Source organism: Leucoraja erinacea, unplaced genomic scaffold (assembly GCF_028641065.1).
Source record: "Leucoraja erinacea ecotype New England unplaced genomic scaffold, Leri_hhj_1 Leri_457S, whole genome shotgun sequence".
In the NCBI taxonomy this organism is placed as follows: domain Eukaryota; kingdom Metazoa; phylum Chordata; class Chondrichthyes; order Rajiformes; family Rajidae; genus Leucoraja; species Leucoraja erinaceus.
In genome coordinates this window covers 95,039-114,442 of record NW_026576358.1, presented here as the reverse complement: position 1 = coordinate 114,442, position 19,404 = coordinate 95,039, and the positions used below count along the sequence as shown (strand labels likewise).

The following is a 19,404-nucleotide window of genomic DNA, read 5'->3' as shown; positions in this document are numbered from 1 at the left end:
AGAAATATTTACAGCAGACCTGGACCAGACATCTGCCACCTGGCAACGGTGATGGCATTACAAGGTGCCCAGTGTAAACCAATGCATTTGGCCCGCAATATGGGGAGGAACATCCCGGAACCAGGACCTTCAAGATCCAGAAAGAATAGGGAAAGAAAACCTTAAAGGGATTGGAGGAGAATCATAGCATCCACAGCACTTACACAAGCACCTGGAATAAACGAGAGCCCGTAACCAAAGACCATCAAGACGCACTAGCCTCTGTTTAGTATATGAAATATGACCTGAACTACAGGAAGGCTGTGGAAGGCCCTGCCATTCAAGCCAGTACTGGGACCCCTAAAATGCTACATTTGCAAACAAAGAAACCGTAGTAGTGGACAAAGACCAAGACCCTAGGGGCCCCTCATCAAGGCCAGCGCAAGGGCCTAATTTTGGAGCAAGATACCAGCCACAGCGCAAGCAGCCATAAAAAATGTGCGCTCATAACAGTGGCATTGCCAGAAATCAATTATAAACCCGCCAGGATCCTTTTTTAAAGGTAATGGGGGTTTTTTTTCTTTGGGACCCGCAGGCCGGACCACCCTGGAAACGATGACGGAAGCCCTCAACCTCCCAACAACCCCGAAACCAATGAGATATCAAACCAGAACCTCCTTCAAAAACCTAGGAAATAACACAGAGCCACCGGTTACCGATGAGGAGCTTAGGGTGGGTGTGCCCCGTTTTTCTGTTAAAAGGGACCTACGAATATGGTGGTGAGGGAGGGGAGGTGCCAACAAGACAGTTATGTATGGTATATAATAATACGATTCATATAATCACTCCGCAGTATTCAGGGTTATCTGATAGGCCTTTACTCATACCCATAACCCCAGCCTACAACATACACCAGACTAGGCATTTTTTACTTACAAATAAACCAAACAATCGTAAAAACCTCCACTATGTGTTTTACCTCACAAAAATTGGACACAAAAGTGTGGTGTTGTGATTGAGCCATACTTTTCAATGCGAATAATTAGACTTTGTAATCAAAACAGAATTTTATTAACACTAAAATAGAGTGTGTTGCAGGATTATCATATGATTTCAACCCACTAAACACATTCGTTCTAAGATTATTCATTTTAAGCATGGTACTCTCATTACTGATTAAGGACTTCAGGGCGTTTTTTTTTGTGGCCCCTTCAGCCTGGGTTTTTATCTATATGCGAAGCCATTGAACTTGAAGAGGGGAGCAACATTTCAGCCCCTAAAGTTCTAAAAACCAGCTCCTGGCATTCGTTATGTTAACAAGCCATAGGGTGATGTTAGTTCCCCCCCCCCGTTCTGGGCCCCACTCAAATGGGCCGTCATAAGGCGAAAATTCAACTAGACTCGGGCTTGCGGCATCTATCTGCAATTCTCATGATTACACTCGACTGGACCTACTAAATAATGGTATTTCGTTCATACAGGGATGGATGGTGTTAGGAACCATGTTCCCTCATGAACACTAGACAATTATATAATTCAATACTAGTGCACTGGGGCAGTCATCCATGACCAGAAGATTATGGATTTATTGACTGTCGAGTCAAAAACAACAACGAACCGCACCCCACGCCCCACCCACCATCCACCACCCACCACACCCGGGCCTGTCAGACAGGAATGAAACCCCCAATCTCATCAAACATCTAGACCACTAAGACGTTGTCAACACGGAAGCAAGACAGCTACCTTGCGACACATCAAGAAACCCGGCAGTGCGTCATACAATGATGGCATATACTGTCACTACACTGTCCACGGAAAGAACCTTGGACCCATCGAAATTGTAGCATATACTGCTGGAACACAAAAGGCCAAGAACATCTGGCCGTATTGGAATTTTGACAAGCCTCCATTATGATAATCGATGGAGCGTACAGTGCCATCAATAGTGCCAGCCCAAGTGCACTCTCCAATACCTATATCACAAAGGAAGTGAGACGGACACACGTGCGGGAACACGCGCAATCCCCCTGAGTTAAGAAAACCAGGTCCACTCCGAAATCTTGCGGAATTGGGTGTTTTTCCTACACATGCTGACGAGCTGGTATCGCCCATAAGCAGCATTTCGTCACTGTCATTACAGCGACCATGAAGATGGTTATGCTCATGGTGTTATTGTACCGCACAACGCGTCCCGCCATTAAGCAATATGCAGCCCCGGACTTCCTGATCATCGCCACCCGAGCAACTGGGTGTTATGTCATAGCAGGATTTAATAAAAGGAAAACGAGACCAGAGTTCATCGGTTCCAAGTGTTTTGAGATTTATGGTATACCCATATGACGAACGAATGAATTGTATAGCAAGACCACATCCAACAAGACATAGAATATACTAGGATCAGTCTAGTCGTCACGAGAATGGCGTTGTATTATCTCTTACAAGAAACCGCACTGAAGCGAGTCACGACCCCAACTATATCAATGTGGCTCAAATAATGTACTAAAACGTTCACAGGGATAGACACTACCCCCAATGTTTTTAACCTCTCATTCCACCAGGGCTGCAGCCAACATCCGCCAGCAAAAAATTCGAGAGGTAACGCACAGCCCTAATCCTTCAGAATGGCAGGATGGGGTCATCCAAAAATGTTTTTGTTTTTTTCGAATAGTTTTATAATAAACCAGTTATTTTTTTGGAACCATCATTGTATTCAGAAACCATTTTACGTTCAAAATAGAATTTGCCCAAAGGTTACAGGGCTTTATGATTCTCCATGCTAAAAAAATTATATATTTTTCGTTATACCACACAACTTTTTGTATGTGTGTTTTTAAATGCTTACTAATGATGCTCTCTCCCAATACCCAAGGCAGTTGTGAAGCATGGACTCGTTCCACGGCATGAGGTCACAGAGCTTTGAAATCTTTCACGAAGTTCACTCACGTAGTGACTCCGAAGAGTAAAATATGTAAGATTAAATGAGAACTTACCAGTTTGAAGTTTGTTTGATCTGTAGTTTATGAGGAGTTACGATGATGAGGGATTACATGCCTCTCCGCTCCCACCCTCTTATGAATCATATCACAAACTGGTATATCTTTGATAATCTTACTATGTTAGATCATTATAGGTTCCTGTGACCTCACACCGCTGCTTTGAAGAATGACACGCATGCGTTGTAAGCGGGTTCTTCACGTAATCCCTCATCGTAACTCCTCATAAAATACAGATCAAACTTCAAACTGGTAAGTTCTCGTTTAATTCTTACTATTTGGTCCTCCTAATTTAAGGGAGGACATACTTGCAGAGTCGGTTCACCAGGTTAATTCCCGGTATGGCAAGACTGACATGATGTAAGAATGGGTCGACTGGGCTTGTATTCACTGGAATTTAGAAGGATCGTATAAATCATATACGAGGGGATTGTATAGAAACATATAACATCATTAAGGGATTGGACAGGGTACATGCAGGACACATGTTCCCAATGTTGGGGGAATCAGAACCAGGTTCCTCAGTTTAAGAATAAGAGGTAGGTAATTTAGGACTGAGATGAGGAAAAACTTTTTCACCCAGAGAGTTGTGAATCTGTGGAATTTTCTGCCACAGAAAGCAGCGGAGGTCAATTCACTGGATGTTTTCAGGAGTTAGATTATGCTCTTGGGGCTAACGGAATCAAGGAATATGGGGAGAAATCAGGAATGGGGTATTGATTGTGGATGATCAGCCATGATCATATGAATGGCTCAAGGCCCGAATGGCCTCCTCTTGCACCTATTGTCTATATTTCTGTGTAGAAGCTTTTCACTCCCCCCCACCCCCCCCACCCCCCCCCCCGCCCCCCCCCCCCCACGTGGTGTAGGAGCCGCGGGGGTCGGGTCAGCAGCCCGTGGCAATTAAAGATCCTATATAGCGAGCAAGATAGTCCACTCGACGAAAAAGACGTAGTATGGTCATGGGCAGATTCATGAGTAATTTTCGGCCCGATTTCCGTAACCGGCTCTGTCTCCACACTCGTATCTTTGCTTTGTCCATGGCGTCCACGTCTACTAGTCCTGCATACTGCTCCGCTGTAAATTGCTCCAATCGCCAATGTAGGCGACCCGACTTGTCTTTCTTCAGGTTCCCCATTAAGGAGGAAAGGTTAGAAAACATTTATTACTTTCTGTGGCATATTGAACATTTTATTTAGCCTGTTCAGTCTCTCACTGTAGGTTAGATCAGTGATTCCGAACCTGGGGTCATATGGCCCTAAAGGGGCCATGGCAAATTTCAGGGGGGCCACAGAAAAATTTGGGGATTCAATGAAGGGGGCCACTTTTTTCCCGCTAATAATGTCGGGGGGGGGGGGGCACAGAAAAATTTAAGAGCCCAAGGGGGCCATCAACAAAAAAAGGTTGGGAACCACTGGGTTAGATCATAGAGCTCAGATAGTCGAGTCCTTGTTTCAACATCCTCTTAAAAATCTTCACCTCAAGAGGATTTTCTTTCTACCTCTCTGTTATTTAATGCAGAATATGAATTTATTGACTCTGTTTTGTAGTTAACATTTTATTAAGTCTGCCCAAACTCTCACTATAGCTCAGATCTTAGAGCTAGGTGCCGCCCTTTGTCTCAGACACATTCAAGGTCTCATGGCAACATCCTTGTAAACATCTTCTCCTCAAGTGCATTTTCTTTCTGCCTCTCTGTAATTTAAGACAGAATAAGAACATATCGACTCTGTTTTGTAGTGAAAGTTTTATTTAGCCTACATGATATTTCCTGTAATTTCAGATGTCGACAGTGGGTCTAGAATACTCGTCGACATGATCTCCTACACCAAACTATGGAGTACTTGTCAAAGAACTGCCGTCTTTGTTCTGAGCACTTCCAACTTGACCAGTTTTCCAACAAGCAGAACAAGACTAGGCTAAATTGGAATGCAGTTCCAACGCTCTTTGACATCCCTAACCCCCGAAACATCTGTCTACCCAACGCAGGATACTCAAGAGGAAGAATGAGAACCTCCCATCTTCACCGAAGCTTCAAAGCAGCAAAGAGGCAAGTAATTTATAAATTAAAATGTATTTTCTCACTTTGGCTAAATTACAAAGATGCATCCTAAGTGATACAATTGTTAGTGGCACAATATGTAATACCATGTATGACAGCTGGGCTTGTACACTCTGGAGTCTAGAAGGATGAGAGGATATTTCATTGAAACTTATAAGATTGTTAAGGGTTTGGACACGTTAGAGGCAGGAAATATGTTCCTGATGTTGGGGGGAGTCCAGAACCAGGGGCCACAGTTTAAGAATAAGGGGTAAGCCATTTAGAACGGAAACGAGGAAACACTTTTTCTCACAGAGAGTGGTGAGTCTGTGGAATTTCTCTGCCTCAGAGGGTGCTGGAGGCAGGTTCTCTGGATGCTTTCAAGTGAGAGCTAGATAGGGCTCTTAAAAATAGCAGAGTCAGGGGATATGGGAAGAAGGCAGGAACGGGATACTGATTGGGGATGATCAGCCATGATCACATTGAATGGCGGTGCTGGCTCGAAGGGTCGAATGGCCTAATCCTGCACCTATTGTCTATTGACACATATTTTCTAGTGTGAGATGTTCCAGAACATTCCAGAGCAAACGATGGATCGCCGCTTGCCAACCCTGTGTCTCGGTGGCATGCGGACACCTTCAGCCGTAGTGAGTGAGGAGCGGTCAAAGAGGAATCATGACTGGGTCCGGAGCAGCGAACAGCCAAAGTGAGCGCTGCATCCTGGGAGAGTTTCACACAATCATTATTTTACTTTCATTTTTGTAGCCTGAAATTGGTGCATCACATTTATTTCAAATGATAATTACCAGTAGATGCTGATTTATTTATATGCATTTGCTAAATCCATTTCATTTGTATACCTCTCTTTTTTCCCCTTTCTAATTTTTTTCCCTTGGCAGTGTCACACAACATACAGGTCGAACATTCTTAATGCTTAGCTGCAGACCAGATTCGTGAGAATGGACTTCAATTCACACTAGATGTAAAACACAGAAGAGCTGTGAAGAATGAAAGACAGCGTACTTTCCGCCTCAAGAACAGGGAACTACAGATGAAAATATCAATGGAAAAGGGGACTACAGAAAGCAATGCAATTAGTGACTTGATCAGAGGAGAATTTTTACAAGAACCAGCAAAGTTTTTCTTTGCATCACAATTGCGGAATGCGTCAGGACGTAGAAGATCAAGAGTAAAACGATGGAGTTATTCAGACAAACGATGGAGTTATTCAGACAAACGATGGAGTTATTCAGACAAACGATGGAGTTATTCAGACTTGTCCCTCTACCACCAGAGTCCCCGAGCATATCAGTTGTGCCAGTGCATATTCACACTTCCATCAATTTCATCCCTGCATAGATGGTTGAGTCATGTCGACGTAAGACCAGGATTTCGCACTAAGATCTTGGAGCTTTTGATGGACAGGGTAGCAGGAATGACAGAGAGGGATACAGTCTGTATCGTCTCCTTTGATGAAATGAGTCTATGTGCAGGCCGCTCGTACAATATTACTGAAGATACAGTCGGGTTTTGAGGACTTTGGATCGCTAGTGAAGACGTCACGGCCTGACAACCATGCTCTCGTTTTCATGATTAGACGCCTGTTTTGAAAATGGAAACAACCTGTAGGTTACTTTTTGTGGCGAGACCGCACAAGGGCGGACAAACTGCAAACATTACTCAATGAATGCTTACATAAGGTTAAGGCAATTGGACTACAGCCTAAGGCCGTGGTTTGTGACCAAGGCCCAAGCTTGGGTTTGACAGAAAATCATCCTTTCTTCATCCACGGAGAAGCCAAGATCTTTTGCCTGCATGGCCCGCCACACTTGCTAAAAAACACAAGATCAAATTTGGAAAAGCATGTTTTTGAAGTCACTGGAGAAGATGGCAGAAAGAAACATCAAATGGGCACATATTCACGCATTTTTTGAACTAGAATCACAGTTGCACATTAGGAAAGTCCATAGACTGACCAGAGGCCACTTGGTTCTAAACAACTTCTCTAAAATGAGAGTCAACAAAGCAGCGCAGGTGCTCAGCCATTCGGTAGCAACAGGCGTATACACCTACCCATCTTTTGGAAAGTTGCCTGGGGAGGCTGCTTATACTGCGGAGTTCGTTACAATGATAGACGGACTGTTTGATTCATTTAACACCAGGTTTGTCAAGGGCAAAGGAAAATTGAGGAGGCCTATGTGTGAAAACTCTGCGCATTGGTCATTCTTTGAATCATGCTTGCTTGTACTCCAAAGCTTAAAAGTGCTTGGAGCAAAAACATGTGATGTTTGTCAAAGGATGGTGGCTTGCAATTTCTTGCATTTCACAGCTGTGGCAGCACATAAAGGGAAGCACAGATGCTCATTTTATGCTCACATCTAGGCTTCATCAGGATGTCATTGAGAATTTGTTCTCCGCCATTCGGCGAAAGGGCAGATTCTGAGAAAATCCATCAGCGAAGGAGTTTCGCTTTTAGAATGGTCATGGTAGCTGAACTGATAAAGCCATCTCTGAGTGAAAACTGTTCCCCTGACCATGCCAAATTTATCTTCACACTGCAAACACTGACAAAGAACAGACTCAAGAAACCATCTCCATCTATCTCCCATACCAATAGGGCACAACAGGACCATGGAGTTTGCAGCATGTCACTTGATCTCCCTGAAGAGAATACACTGGCTTACATCGCAGGCCACATCTCTCATAGAATCCTCACCTCACATGAACTGTCCTCAAAATGCCACATATGCAGAGAAGTTCTGCTATGACCTGATGCCACTTTAGTTGATCCTGCCCTCACATTCATTCACCATAAGGTATATGACACATCGACGTCTGACTTTGGCTCCCTGATGGTGCCTTCTGAGATATGAGATATGCCATTTATTGTCACTATACATGTACAGTGAAACTGAAAGCTGCTCGTACTCAGTGCATACATACAATTTAGCACAAAAAACAAGAAACAGAAAAAACAAAAAACAGAAGGGAGATGGGGGGGGGGGGGGGGAAATAGGTGCACAAATTCTGCGGCGCTACATACATATATACATATATACAGATGGAAGTCCGTGTTGGGTGGTGTAGTCAGTGCATGTGTGAATTTGAATTTATAGTAGATCTAATTCTCGGAAAGCAACTAGTCTTGAGTCTGTTTGTCCTGGATTTGATGCACCTATAGCGCCTTCCAGAGGGCAGCAGGTCGAACAGTCCAAACGCAGGATGGGAGCTGTCTTTGATGGTCTTCTTTGCCCTGCTAAGGCAGCGGGAGGTGTAGATGTCCATCAGGGAGGGGAGAGGGCAGCCAATGATCCTCTGCGCTGTCCTGGTTACCCTCTGAAGCCTCTCCCTGTCTGCCATGGTGCAGCTGCCATACCATGCTGTAATGCAGTATGTCAGCAGGCTCTCGATGGACGAGCGGTAGAAGGTCAGCAGCAGGTTAGAGTCCAGGTTGTGCTTCCTGAGGACTCTCAGGAAGTGCAGCCACTGCTGAGCCTTCTTGATGACCGCTGTCGTGTTGTCCGTCCAGGAGATGTCAGCAGCGATATGGACACCGAGAAACCGGAAGGTGTTGACCCTCTCCACACACTCGCCGTTGATGTGTAGGGGGGCATCAAATTGTCCCTAGTGTGTGCAGGATAGTGTTGATGTGCGGGGATCGCTGGTCGGTGCGGGCTAGGTTGATCGAAGGGCCGGTTTTTGTGCTGTATCTCTAAACTAAAAACTAAAACTAAAACAAACGTCTTCTCTCTTTCAGGATATTAATAATATTCTTGGCCGGTAAGTGCTTTCTTGTCCATATTTGGCTGACAATTATATATTCTGTAGCACAACTCATTCCACCTGTAGTCCTTTGCATTGTGCAAGCTGTTAATGGCCTGCGAAGTGACTGAATACTTGGTTAATTGGAGCAAAAAACATTAGGGGCTGGAAGAAAGCTGAGAAGGAGTAGTGTGCGGGACAAAGCCTGGTGAGTGATAGGTGGATACAGTTGGGGTGGGTGGGGGAGGGTTGATTGGCAGTGGAATAAGCGAAACGGGCTCGAGATACAAAGGCAACAAACATGTATCAGATAAGAAGAGAAGATGGGTGAAATGCAAAGCAAAAGTGAGGGATCTAGATGGAAGAACAGGCATTTCAGCCACAATGTCTATGCCATACATGATGCCAAGACACCCTTATCTGCTTGTACATAATCCATATCACTCCATTCCCTATATATCCAAAAGTCTCTTCAACACCACCACCGTATGTGCGACCACCACTGCCCCTCGCAGCATTTTCCAGGCACTCACCGCCCTCTGTGTAAAAAAAAACTTGTACCGCGGATCTCTTTTAAACTTTGCCCCTCTCACCTTAAAACTGCCCTCCTGTATTTAATACTTACATCCAGGGAAAAGGGTTCTTGCTGTCTAACGTATGTATGCTCCTCATAATTTTATATAATTCTATTAGGTCTCCCCTTAACCTCTGATGTTCCAGAGAAAATAATCCAAGTGTGTCAAACATCTTGGCTATAGCCAATAGCACCAAATCCAGGCATCATTCCGATAAACCTTTCCAAAGCCTCCATATCCTCTGGTTAAAGGGATGAGCACCTGCATGCAATACTCCATATGCGGCCTAACGAATGTCTAATAAAGCTGCATCATGATGTCACGACTAGAATTTATCTTGCACTAAACATTATTCACATTATCATTTATCTACACTGTGGATGGCTCGATTGTAATCATCTATTGTTTTTCTGCTGACTAGTTAGCACGCAAAAAAGCTTTCATTAAACTTCAGTACAAGTGATAATGAACTAAATGCAACGACTCGTGCACAATGAGTTGATCAATGAAAACAAGCGTATAATATGCATTGTTTGCCACTCTATCCACTTGTGTTGCCAAGAATAGGGGGGAGAAATGGGATGTACTGGGTTGGGTACGGAGAAGAGGGAGGCAGCAGGGAGGGTAATTACCTACGTTGGAAAATTCAATTGGCATCACACCTTCAACAGGTCCACACTATAACACACATTCAGAAGGCATATCCATTATTATTATTATTATTATTAAAGCTTTAACACAGGTCCATAATTACAGTACAAAGATCACAAAGATACATTAAGAAATTGCATATTAGCCTAAAATATATATAAGCTATTGCACCAATGCCATCTTAGCCTAGAAGTGAATCTATAGCAGCTTTTCAGAGGGCTGACTAAGGCTTCAATTATGTGGTTCTCTGACTTGTCCAGGCGACACATAAAACTAAACATCAGCTGTCTTAAGAGTGCCTTACAGGTTGGCACTCTAGTGGACACAAACAATTGACTGGCACTATGCCACCTAGGGACACGAAGTAGCAACCTCATTGCATCATTGTATGCTACCTTAAGCCTCTGCATACTCTTTTTCTTATACTTAGACCACAATTGAGCAGTATATAACGGTGTGATGTAGGTTCTGAACAGGGAACACTTCACATGGTCAGAGCACATATAAAACTTCCTTATAAGCATGTTGGCTTGAAGATAAATTTTACAGCGCTGTCGGTAGAGGTCTTTGTCATCCTTCCAGTCATCAGATATGACATGACCTAAGTATTTAATTTCCTCACACACTGCAAGAGGACTGTCTGACAAATAAAAGGTCGGAAAAGTTGATTCCCTGTCCTCAGCGCTTCTAACTACCATTATGCAGCTTTTCTTAGCGTTATACTTTATGTCATAATCAAGGCCATACTGAGAGCACACCTTCAGCATCTGCTGCAGCCCAGCACTATATGGACAGAGCAGGACCAGGTTGTCTGCATACATCAGATGATTAACAATAGTGTTGCCCACAAGACAGCCAGTTTTTAACCTATTTAACTGATTTGACAATTCGTCCATATAAACATTAAATAAAATAGGAGACAAAATTCCTCCTTGCCGCACTCCGTTACTAACACAGAATGGAGCAGATACAACATTGTCCCATTTAACCTGAAACGTTTGATGGGCATACCAAAACACTAAAATTCTCACTAAGAATTTAGGGGCACCTCTATTTAGCAATTTTACAAACAATTGTTCATGATTAATTCTATCAAATGCCTTGGACGCATCAATAAAACATAAAAATACAGATGAATTCAGGCTCGAGTACCTGAACACAATCTCTTTAAGAGCATAGATACACAGGTCAGTTCCATGCTTTCTTTTGAACCCAAACTGATTGTCATTAGTAAGGACATACATTTCTAGCTTTGTCAACAGTATTCTCTCCAGTACTTTAGATAAGATACTGGCTAATGCAATAGGTCGGTAATTATCAATACTGTTGAGCCTACCAGCCTTATCTTTAATCACAGGCACTAACATTACAGACATAATATCATTTGGCAAGACACCATGAACCAAACAACCATTAAAGCACATGGAAAGCAAGGGGCAGAGCTTATAGCTGGCATATTTTAGATGTTCTGCAGTAATGCAGTCCATACCACAGGCTTTGTTGTTATCCAACATGTTAATGGCATCATAGACATCAACTGCCCTAACTACCATATCTACAGAGAGATTAATATGTTCATGATTGATTCTAACTGGGTTACTTTTAACACAGTTAAAAAGGTTACAGTAGTGCTCACGCCAACTCTCAGCTATTTTTTCTGGGCTACTAACACCTTCAATGTCAGACGGTAGGGGTGTTTTGCTGTTATTCATTACTCTGACCTCTTTCCAGAAGTTAGTAAGGTTGTTATTCTGTAGCTTCCTGGCAAGCGAGTCTGCTCTCATTGTGTTTTCATTTTTCTTAATAAAACAAAGTGCATATTTAACTCTAGCATTTGTGCGTTTTTTCATATCTAGCAATGCCCCCTGTCTAGGCCTACCTGCCTCTGACCAGAGTCTAAAGGCCTCTCTTGCCTCAGCGTACTGCTCATTCACAAACTCATTCCACCCAGGTCTGATGTTGGGTACCTTACATCTGCTTTTACAAAAGGGATCACTGGAGGCATTGAGACATTTCACAATAACATCATACATGGCACAGAGTTTTTCAGCATGTTGCACGTCCTTACAATTCATATCTGAGCACATTAGGGCCTCTTGAGGCAATTCAATATTATTTAAAAAACTGTCCGTTCGCAGTGAATATCCAGCCATAACCTCTCTGCTCAGTTTTGACCAGTCCAGTTTACTTGAGGGAGCAGCATTATTATTACTGGACAGCAGGGGGACATTCTCAACATTTAACCGTGCAGCAATAGGTATGTGATCAGAGGTGGCAAGTTCATAACAAATCTCCACCTTTTCGAGTGTGGCATGAGCATCGGCTGTGGTCACAATATGGTCTAGCCAAGATGTTGTGTGCCACGCCTCACTAACATAGGTAAAACTTGTGTCAGGCAACAGAGCTTTACTCGATAGAATTAGTTTAGATTCATTACAAAACTGCTGCAGGTGTGCTGCAAATAAAGATTTGCTATCTGACATGTCAGCATTAAAATCACCCATGACGTAGACACAAGATGAGCTGTTGTCCTCTATAAAGGACTGAATAAAAGCTAACCTGTTCAGAAACTCGTCCTCATGCTCATACGATTCATACGGTGTATAAACATTTAAGGCAGTAAATTTCTTTCCATTATAATTACACTCCAGCCCTATGGCCCAGTCAACATTGGCCCAGTCACCACATTTAGACCACAGCACACACCTTCACCAGTGATCCATTTGCTTTCTGAGGTAGTCCTTGCAGAATACTATTAAAATTCTCCTTGATACACCGTGGTCAATAACTATCCCCAATCAACACATAGAATAACTTGATTTATATATTTCTCATATACGTTGTTCATATTTCCCTCAGACCTCAGTCTTGGATAGTAGTCTGTGAAGAGTCAGAAGTTGTGGGCAGTGCTGATACGTATATAAAGTGAGATTCTACTTTTACATCTCAGCGATATGTTTTATTTCCAACACAGGTGTGAAAACATGCAGTTCCAGAGGGCCGCCAGAGTTTCCATTGACCTCAGGCAAGATGATTTCAGCGGCCCCTTTCAGTTCAACCTGTGGAAACGGATGCTGAAGCTAATTAATCCAGGTAAACTTATCTTCTGGTAGCGTCGAGGAATTATGGTGAATGAAATATGGAAGAGATTTTGATAGAGGTATGAGAAAAATTGACATATTTGGTCCAGTCTGAAGAAAGGTTTTGTCCTGAAACGTCACCTATTCCTTTTATCCAGAGATGCTGCTTGACCCGCTGAGTTACTCCAGCTTCTTGTGTCTATCTTCAGTGTGAATTAGTACCTGCAGGTCCATCCTACACATTTGGGCCGGGCCAGTTCAATAGCGATACACCAGATATGTAACACGGCTGGTAATCCTGGGGCCTGAACTAACTGTTTAATGATCTGAGTTCAGTACAGTACAGGAGTAGACCCTTGGGCCCACAATGTCCATGCTGTCAATGAAGCCAAGATAAACTAATCTCCTCTGCCTGAAACTTATACCTCCATTCTGTGCATAACCATGTGCCTCTCTCAAAGCCTCTTAAATCCCACTATTGTGTCTGCCTCCAGCATCTCACCCAGCAACATGTTCCAGGCTTCATCTGTGTTAAACACAACTTGCCCCAAACATATTTTTAAACGTCATCCCCCTCACCTTAAAGCCACGTCCTGTGGTCCTCCACATTTTTACTCTGCGGAAAAAAGGTTAAGAATATCTACCCTCTCTGTACCTTCCATCATTTTAAGCATTGCTACCAGTTTCAAATCACACTATGGAAACAGTGCAATTTAAATTCTGTCATCATTTGGAATTTAGCAACAACTTAAGATGACCACAAAAAATGCAGATTGTGCTAAAATCCCTTCTGGTTCATTTATGCTCCTCAGCACAGTAGATCTGCCATCCTTATCCAGCTTTCGTGATGCCAGACTGACTACTGTGGTTCAAATGAGAAAGTGCAGCAGCAACTCAGTGGGTCAGCGGTAGCTGCGGAGGAAATGGACAGGTGACGTTTCTGGTCAGGACACCTCTTCAGACTCATTCAGACTGATTCAACCAGTCTGTAGAAGTTTCTCACTCCTGAAATATCACCCATCCATTCCCTTCACTAATGTTGTCTCATCTGCTCAGTTCCTCCAGTACTCTGTGCTCAGGTCAACATTCTAGCATCTGCTGTTCCTTGTCTGGATGGTTCCTAAATGCTATGTGAGATGCTCCAGTAAGAGCAGTAAATGGTGGCCTTAACAGCAATGCCAAATTAGGTGAAATCCGCGATGTGGACATTCACGCTGTTGCTGCTGGTAATAGCCCTGTCCCACAGTATGAGTTCATTCCAAGAGCTCTCCTGAGTTTAAAAGTAATCAAACTCGTGGTAAGCATGGAGAATGAATGTAGAGGGTACGTCGGAGCTCCGGGATGTCTCTTAGCGGCTCGTAATGCTAACGGCAGGTACTCGGGAAGACTTGCTAACGGCAGATATGCACGGGAAGACTTGTGAAGATTTTTCAACATGTTGAAAAATGTCCACGAGAGCCCCGAGTACCGACGAGTGGCCATTACCATAAATCTCCGAGTTAGAATCAGGGCAAACTCGGGAGAGCTTTTGGAATGAACTTGTACCATGGGACAGGGCTTTTAGGCAGCTGCCTTAGCGCCAGAGACCCGGGTTGGACACTGTCCTCGGCTGCTGTCTGTGTGGAGTTTGCACGTTCTCCCTGTGACCACATGCGTTTCCTCCATCTGCGCTGGTTTCCTCCCACATCCCAAAGACATGCAGGTTTGTAGGCTCGTTGACCTCTACAACTTGCCATGAGTTTGTAGCGAGTGGATGAAAAAGTGGGATAGCTAGAATTAGTGTGAACGTGTGATCGATGGTCTGCATGGATGCGGCAGGTCAAAGATCAATTTCCATGCTGTATCTCTTTAACCTCTATGCTGTTGCAAGGTTGTGCCAGTGAGTCAGTGAGTGAGCAATAGTGTCACATCAGAGCCCTCCCCAACCTCCAAGTGTTGTGCCTCGAGAGAGGGAAGTGGCGAGGCAGGCAGGAATGCCTGATAAATAATGGCTATTCCTGATAGTACGGAAGATATATACATCCATATAGTTTAGGATTAGAAAGGATAGACAGTCAGCACCTTTACCAGAGTGAAAATATCAAAGAGTTTGAAAGTATCTGTAGTGACCCCCCTCCCTGCCCCACTACCTCACCCTCTTCACCTATATCCACCTATCACCTGGGCTGCATGGTGGTGCAGCAGTACAGTTGCTGCCTTCCAGCTCCAGAGTCCCGGGTTCGACCCTCACTACGGGTGCTGTCTGTATATAGTTTGTATGTTCTCCCTGTGACTGCATGGAGTTTACTGCGAGTGCTCCGGTTTCCAACAACATTACAAAGACGTGCAGGTTTGTAGCTTAATTGTATTGTGTAAATTGTCCCTAGTGTGTAGGATGGAACTAGTACGGGTGACCAGTGGTTGGCGTGGACTCGTTGAGCCGAAGGGCCTGTTTCCACGATGTATCTCTAAAATAGACTAAACTAAATCACTTGCTAGGCTTTGTGCAATTCCACCTTTCTCTTCCAGCCAGCGGGCGTAACTGAATGGTGAGAGGGGCAACATTTAAAGGTGATGCGTGGGCCAAATGTTTTACACAGAGGGTGGTGGGTACCTGGAATCTGGTGCTAGCAGTGGTGGAGACAGATCTGACAGTGGTGTGTTGGATGTTCACATGGATATGTAGGGATATGGATAACGTGTAGGCGGAGAAGCTTAGTTTAACTTGGCATCATGTTCAGCATGAATACAGTAGACAGTTCTTGTGCTGTACTGCGATATGTTCTAAATATGTTCGGCGTGGTGCAGTGGTAGAGTTGCTGCCTTACAGTGCTTGCAGCACCACAGACCCGGGTTCGATCCCGACTACGGGTGCTATCTGTACGGAGTTTGTACATTCTCCCCGTGACCGCGTGGGTTTTCCTCCGAGATCGTCTGTTTTCACCCACACTCCAAAGATAACCATATAACCATATAAGATGTCCAGGTTTGTAGGTAAATTGGCTTTGTGTATGTGTAAAATTATTCCAAATGTGTGTAGGATAGTGTTAATGTGCGGGGATCGCTGGCCAACGTGGACTCGATGGGCTGAAGGGCCTGATTCCAGCTGCATCTCCAAACTAAACTAAATTAAAGAGAAAACAGATAATGTTTCCGATCTGCGGCCTGTGTTCAGAACTGAGTAAAAAGGAAACAGCATCTTCTAACATTTCCCACTTTTATTTTAGATACCCAGCATCTGCAGTTTCCTGTTACATTTTCATTTACTGTGCATGAATGTATGTTGACCAACCACTGAAAGTGTCAAACTGTTTGATTGGCAAATCGCGTGGATTCACCATCCAGACTTTTTTCTCCTCTTCAGTCCCAATCAAACTGAAGCTGAATCCGGACACTGCGCATCCGAGACTCATCCTGTCCAGTGACCTAACAGCCATCAGACTTGGTGCTAAACAGAAGGTCCCTGACAAGCCAGAGCGATTTGTGCAGTGGCACGGTGTCCTGGCATCTCAGGGCTTCAATACTGGGAGCCACTACTGGGAGGTCGAGGTCGGAAGGAACACCATGTGGAGTGTGGGAGTGGTAAAAGCATCGGTATTGAGGAAAGCGGGAGTTCACACCGGAACCAAAATCTGGTGCCTGGTTATTGTGGCGTCTGGGAGAGGAATATACCACTATGTCTTCACCACGTACTGCCCTACCTGTTCCAGTCAAACCCCAGAGATTGGGCATCTACCTGAACTATGAGGCTGGCCAGGTGACACTGTACAATGCTGATGACATGTCACATCTGTACACTTTCAGGGACAAATTCACTGAGAAACTCTATCCTTTCTTCTTAACGGGTTGCAAAATTGATTCATTGCAAATAGTCCACGTGAATATATAGGTTTATTTGGTTTATCCTGCAACCAACCTTTATGGGGAGACAGTTGGGACGGGCCTACTTCCAGCGGTTATCAATGTTAATCAGCGAGTCCAACACTGATAAGTCGTTCCAACACCATCTCTACCTGTAAACTATTATTAATAGTGTTTAACTCCATATATCTACTAGATGGCCGGGGGACCCATTGGATCCCTGTCACACGAAAGTCCCATTCCGCCAACGCAATATTCCACCACACTGCGCATGCACGCCTGACGGGCCCGCACTGTGCAGGCGCGACTGCCGCATTCAAAGTTGTGCCGTTGACGGCAGAAATTAAGTTAAAGTTAATAAAGTGAATAGAGAACCCGTGGAGCAGCTTGTAAAATAGAACAAAACTTACTTGTGGAGACGTTGGGTCTCCGTTGTGAGGCCAGGCAAATGCAAACAAAGTAATTGGGATGTCAAGATGGCGGCGGGCCAGCTGCGCAGGCACATTGTGACGTCGAACGTGACTGACGGGCAGGGCAAGTGGGAAAGTGGTTTAGATCCCATTGTGATGTCTTTGTGACGTCGAACACGGCTAATGGGCAGGGCAAGTGGTAAAGTGTTTTTTGTACATTTTAAAATGTCAATAACTTATAAAATATAACATAAATCTGAATGAAACTTGTTTCATTTACATCGCAGGACAATGGTGAATAAGGTGGGCCAAAAATTGGAGGCCTATTTTTCTCAACTTAAATATGCACAAAATTCTGGAATGCAGATAAAAGAGCAGCAAATCTATAGGCTTCAAAGCTAATTATTAGAAGTTAACGTGAAGGAGACTTCACAGGCTAGTTAAAAGAAGGCTTTGAAGCCAATTATAAAAAGTTAATGTGAAGAACTCTTTTAGAATGTCTGATATTGAGGTTACTATGTTCATAAGTGTGTGTGTACGGGTGATCACAAGTTGGCATGAACTCTATGGGCCGAAGGGCTTGTTTCTGTGCTGTATCATTCAATTCAATTCAATAAATCATCTTTAACTTATTCTAGGTTTTGTCCAAATGAATCATTGGCGGCACAGTGACGCAGCGGTAGAGTTGCGGCTTTATAGCGCCAGAGAGCCAAGTTTAATCCTGACTATGGGTGCTGTCTGTGTAGAGTTTGTACATTCGAATATTCGAAAAATAGAATTTTTCGAAGATGTAACTAGTAGAGTGGAGAACCAGTGGATGTGTTATATCTGGACTTCCAGAAGGCTTTCGACAAGGTCCCACATAAGAGATTAGTTTACAAACTTAAAGCACACGGTATTGGGGGTTCAGTATTGATGTGGATAGAGAACTGGCTGGCAGACAGGAAGCAAAGAGTAGGAGTAAACGGGTCCTTTTCACAATGGCAGGCAGTGACTAGTGGGGTACCGCAAGGCTCAGTGCTGAGACCACAGCTATTTACAATATATATTAATGATTTGGACGAGGGAATTGAATGCAACATCTCCAGGTTTGCAGATGACACAAAGCTGGGGGGGCAGTGTTACCTGTGAGGAGGATGCTAGGAGGCTGCAAGGTGATTTGGACAGGCTGGGTGAGTGGGCAAATGCATGGCAGATGCAGTATAATGTGGATAAATGTGAGGTTATACACTTTGGTGGCAAAAACAGGAAAGTAGACTATTATCTGAATGGTGGCCGATTACGAAAAGGGGAGATACTATGAGACCTGGGTGTCATGGTACACCAGTCATTGAAAGTAGGCATGCAGGTGCAGCAGGCAGTGAAGAAAGCGAATGGTTTGTTAGCATTCATAGCAAAAGGATTTGACTATAGGAGCAGGGAGGTTCTACTGCAGTTGTACAGGGTCTTCGTGAGACCACACCCATTGCGTACAGTTTTTGTCTCCTAATCTGAGGAAAGACATTCTTGCCGTACAGAGAAGGTTCACCAGACTGATTCCAGGGATGTCAGGACTTTCATATGAAGAAAGACTGGATAGACTTGGCTTGTACTCGCTAGAATTTAGAAGATTGAGGGGGGATCTTATAGAAACTTACAAAATTCTTAAGGGGTTGGACAGGCTAGATGCAGGAAGACTGTTCCCGATGTTGGGGAAGTCCAGAACAAGGGGTCACAATTTAAAGATAAGGGGGAAATCATTTAGGACCGATATGAGAAAAACATATTTGACACAGAGAGTGGTGAATCTCTGGAATTCTTTGCCACAGAAGGAAGTTGAGGCCAGTTCAATGGCTATATTTAAGAGGGAGTTAGATGTGGCCCTTGTGGCTAAAGGGATCAGGGGGTATGGAGAGAAGGCAGGTACAGGATACCGAGTTGGATGATCAGCCATGATATTGAATGGCGGTGCAGGCTCGAAGGGCCGAATGGCCTACTCCTGCACCGATTTTCTATGTTTCTATTCTCCCTGTGACCGAACGAGTGCTCCAGTCACCTTCCACGTCTCAATGACATGCAGGTTTGTAGAAT

At 44.0% G+C, this 19,404-nt stretch overlaps 1 protein-coding gene across 1 annotated transcript; it reads left to right on the top strand.

The window, feature by feature from the left end:
- Positions 1-8,233: 8,233 nt before the first annotated feature.
- On the top strand, positions 8,234-18,398 carry LOC129693879 (E3 ubiquitin-protein ligase TRIM69-like). The gene is made up of 3 exons (XM_055630621.1): positions 8,234-8,796; positions 12,979-13,097; positions 16,428-18,398. Exons 2-3 carry the CDS (start codon positions 12,989-12,991, stop codon positions 16,808-16,810), a joined length of 492 nt encoding a protein of 163 aa, XP_055486596.1. The 5' UTR covers positions 8,234-8,796; positions 12,979-12,988; the 3' UTR covers positions 16,811-18,398.
- The last annotated feature ends 1,006 nt before the right edge of the window (positions 18,399-19,404 follow it).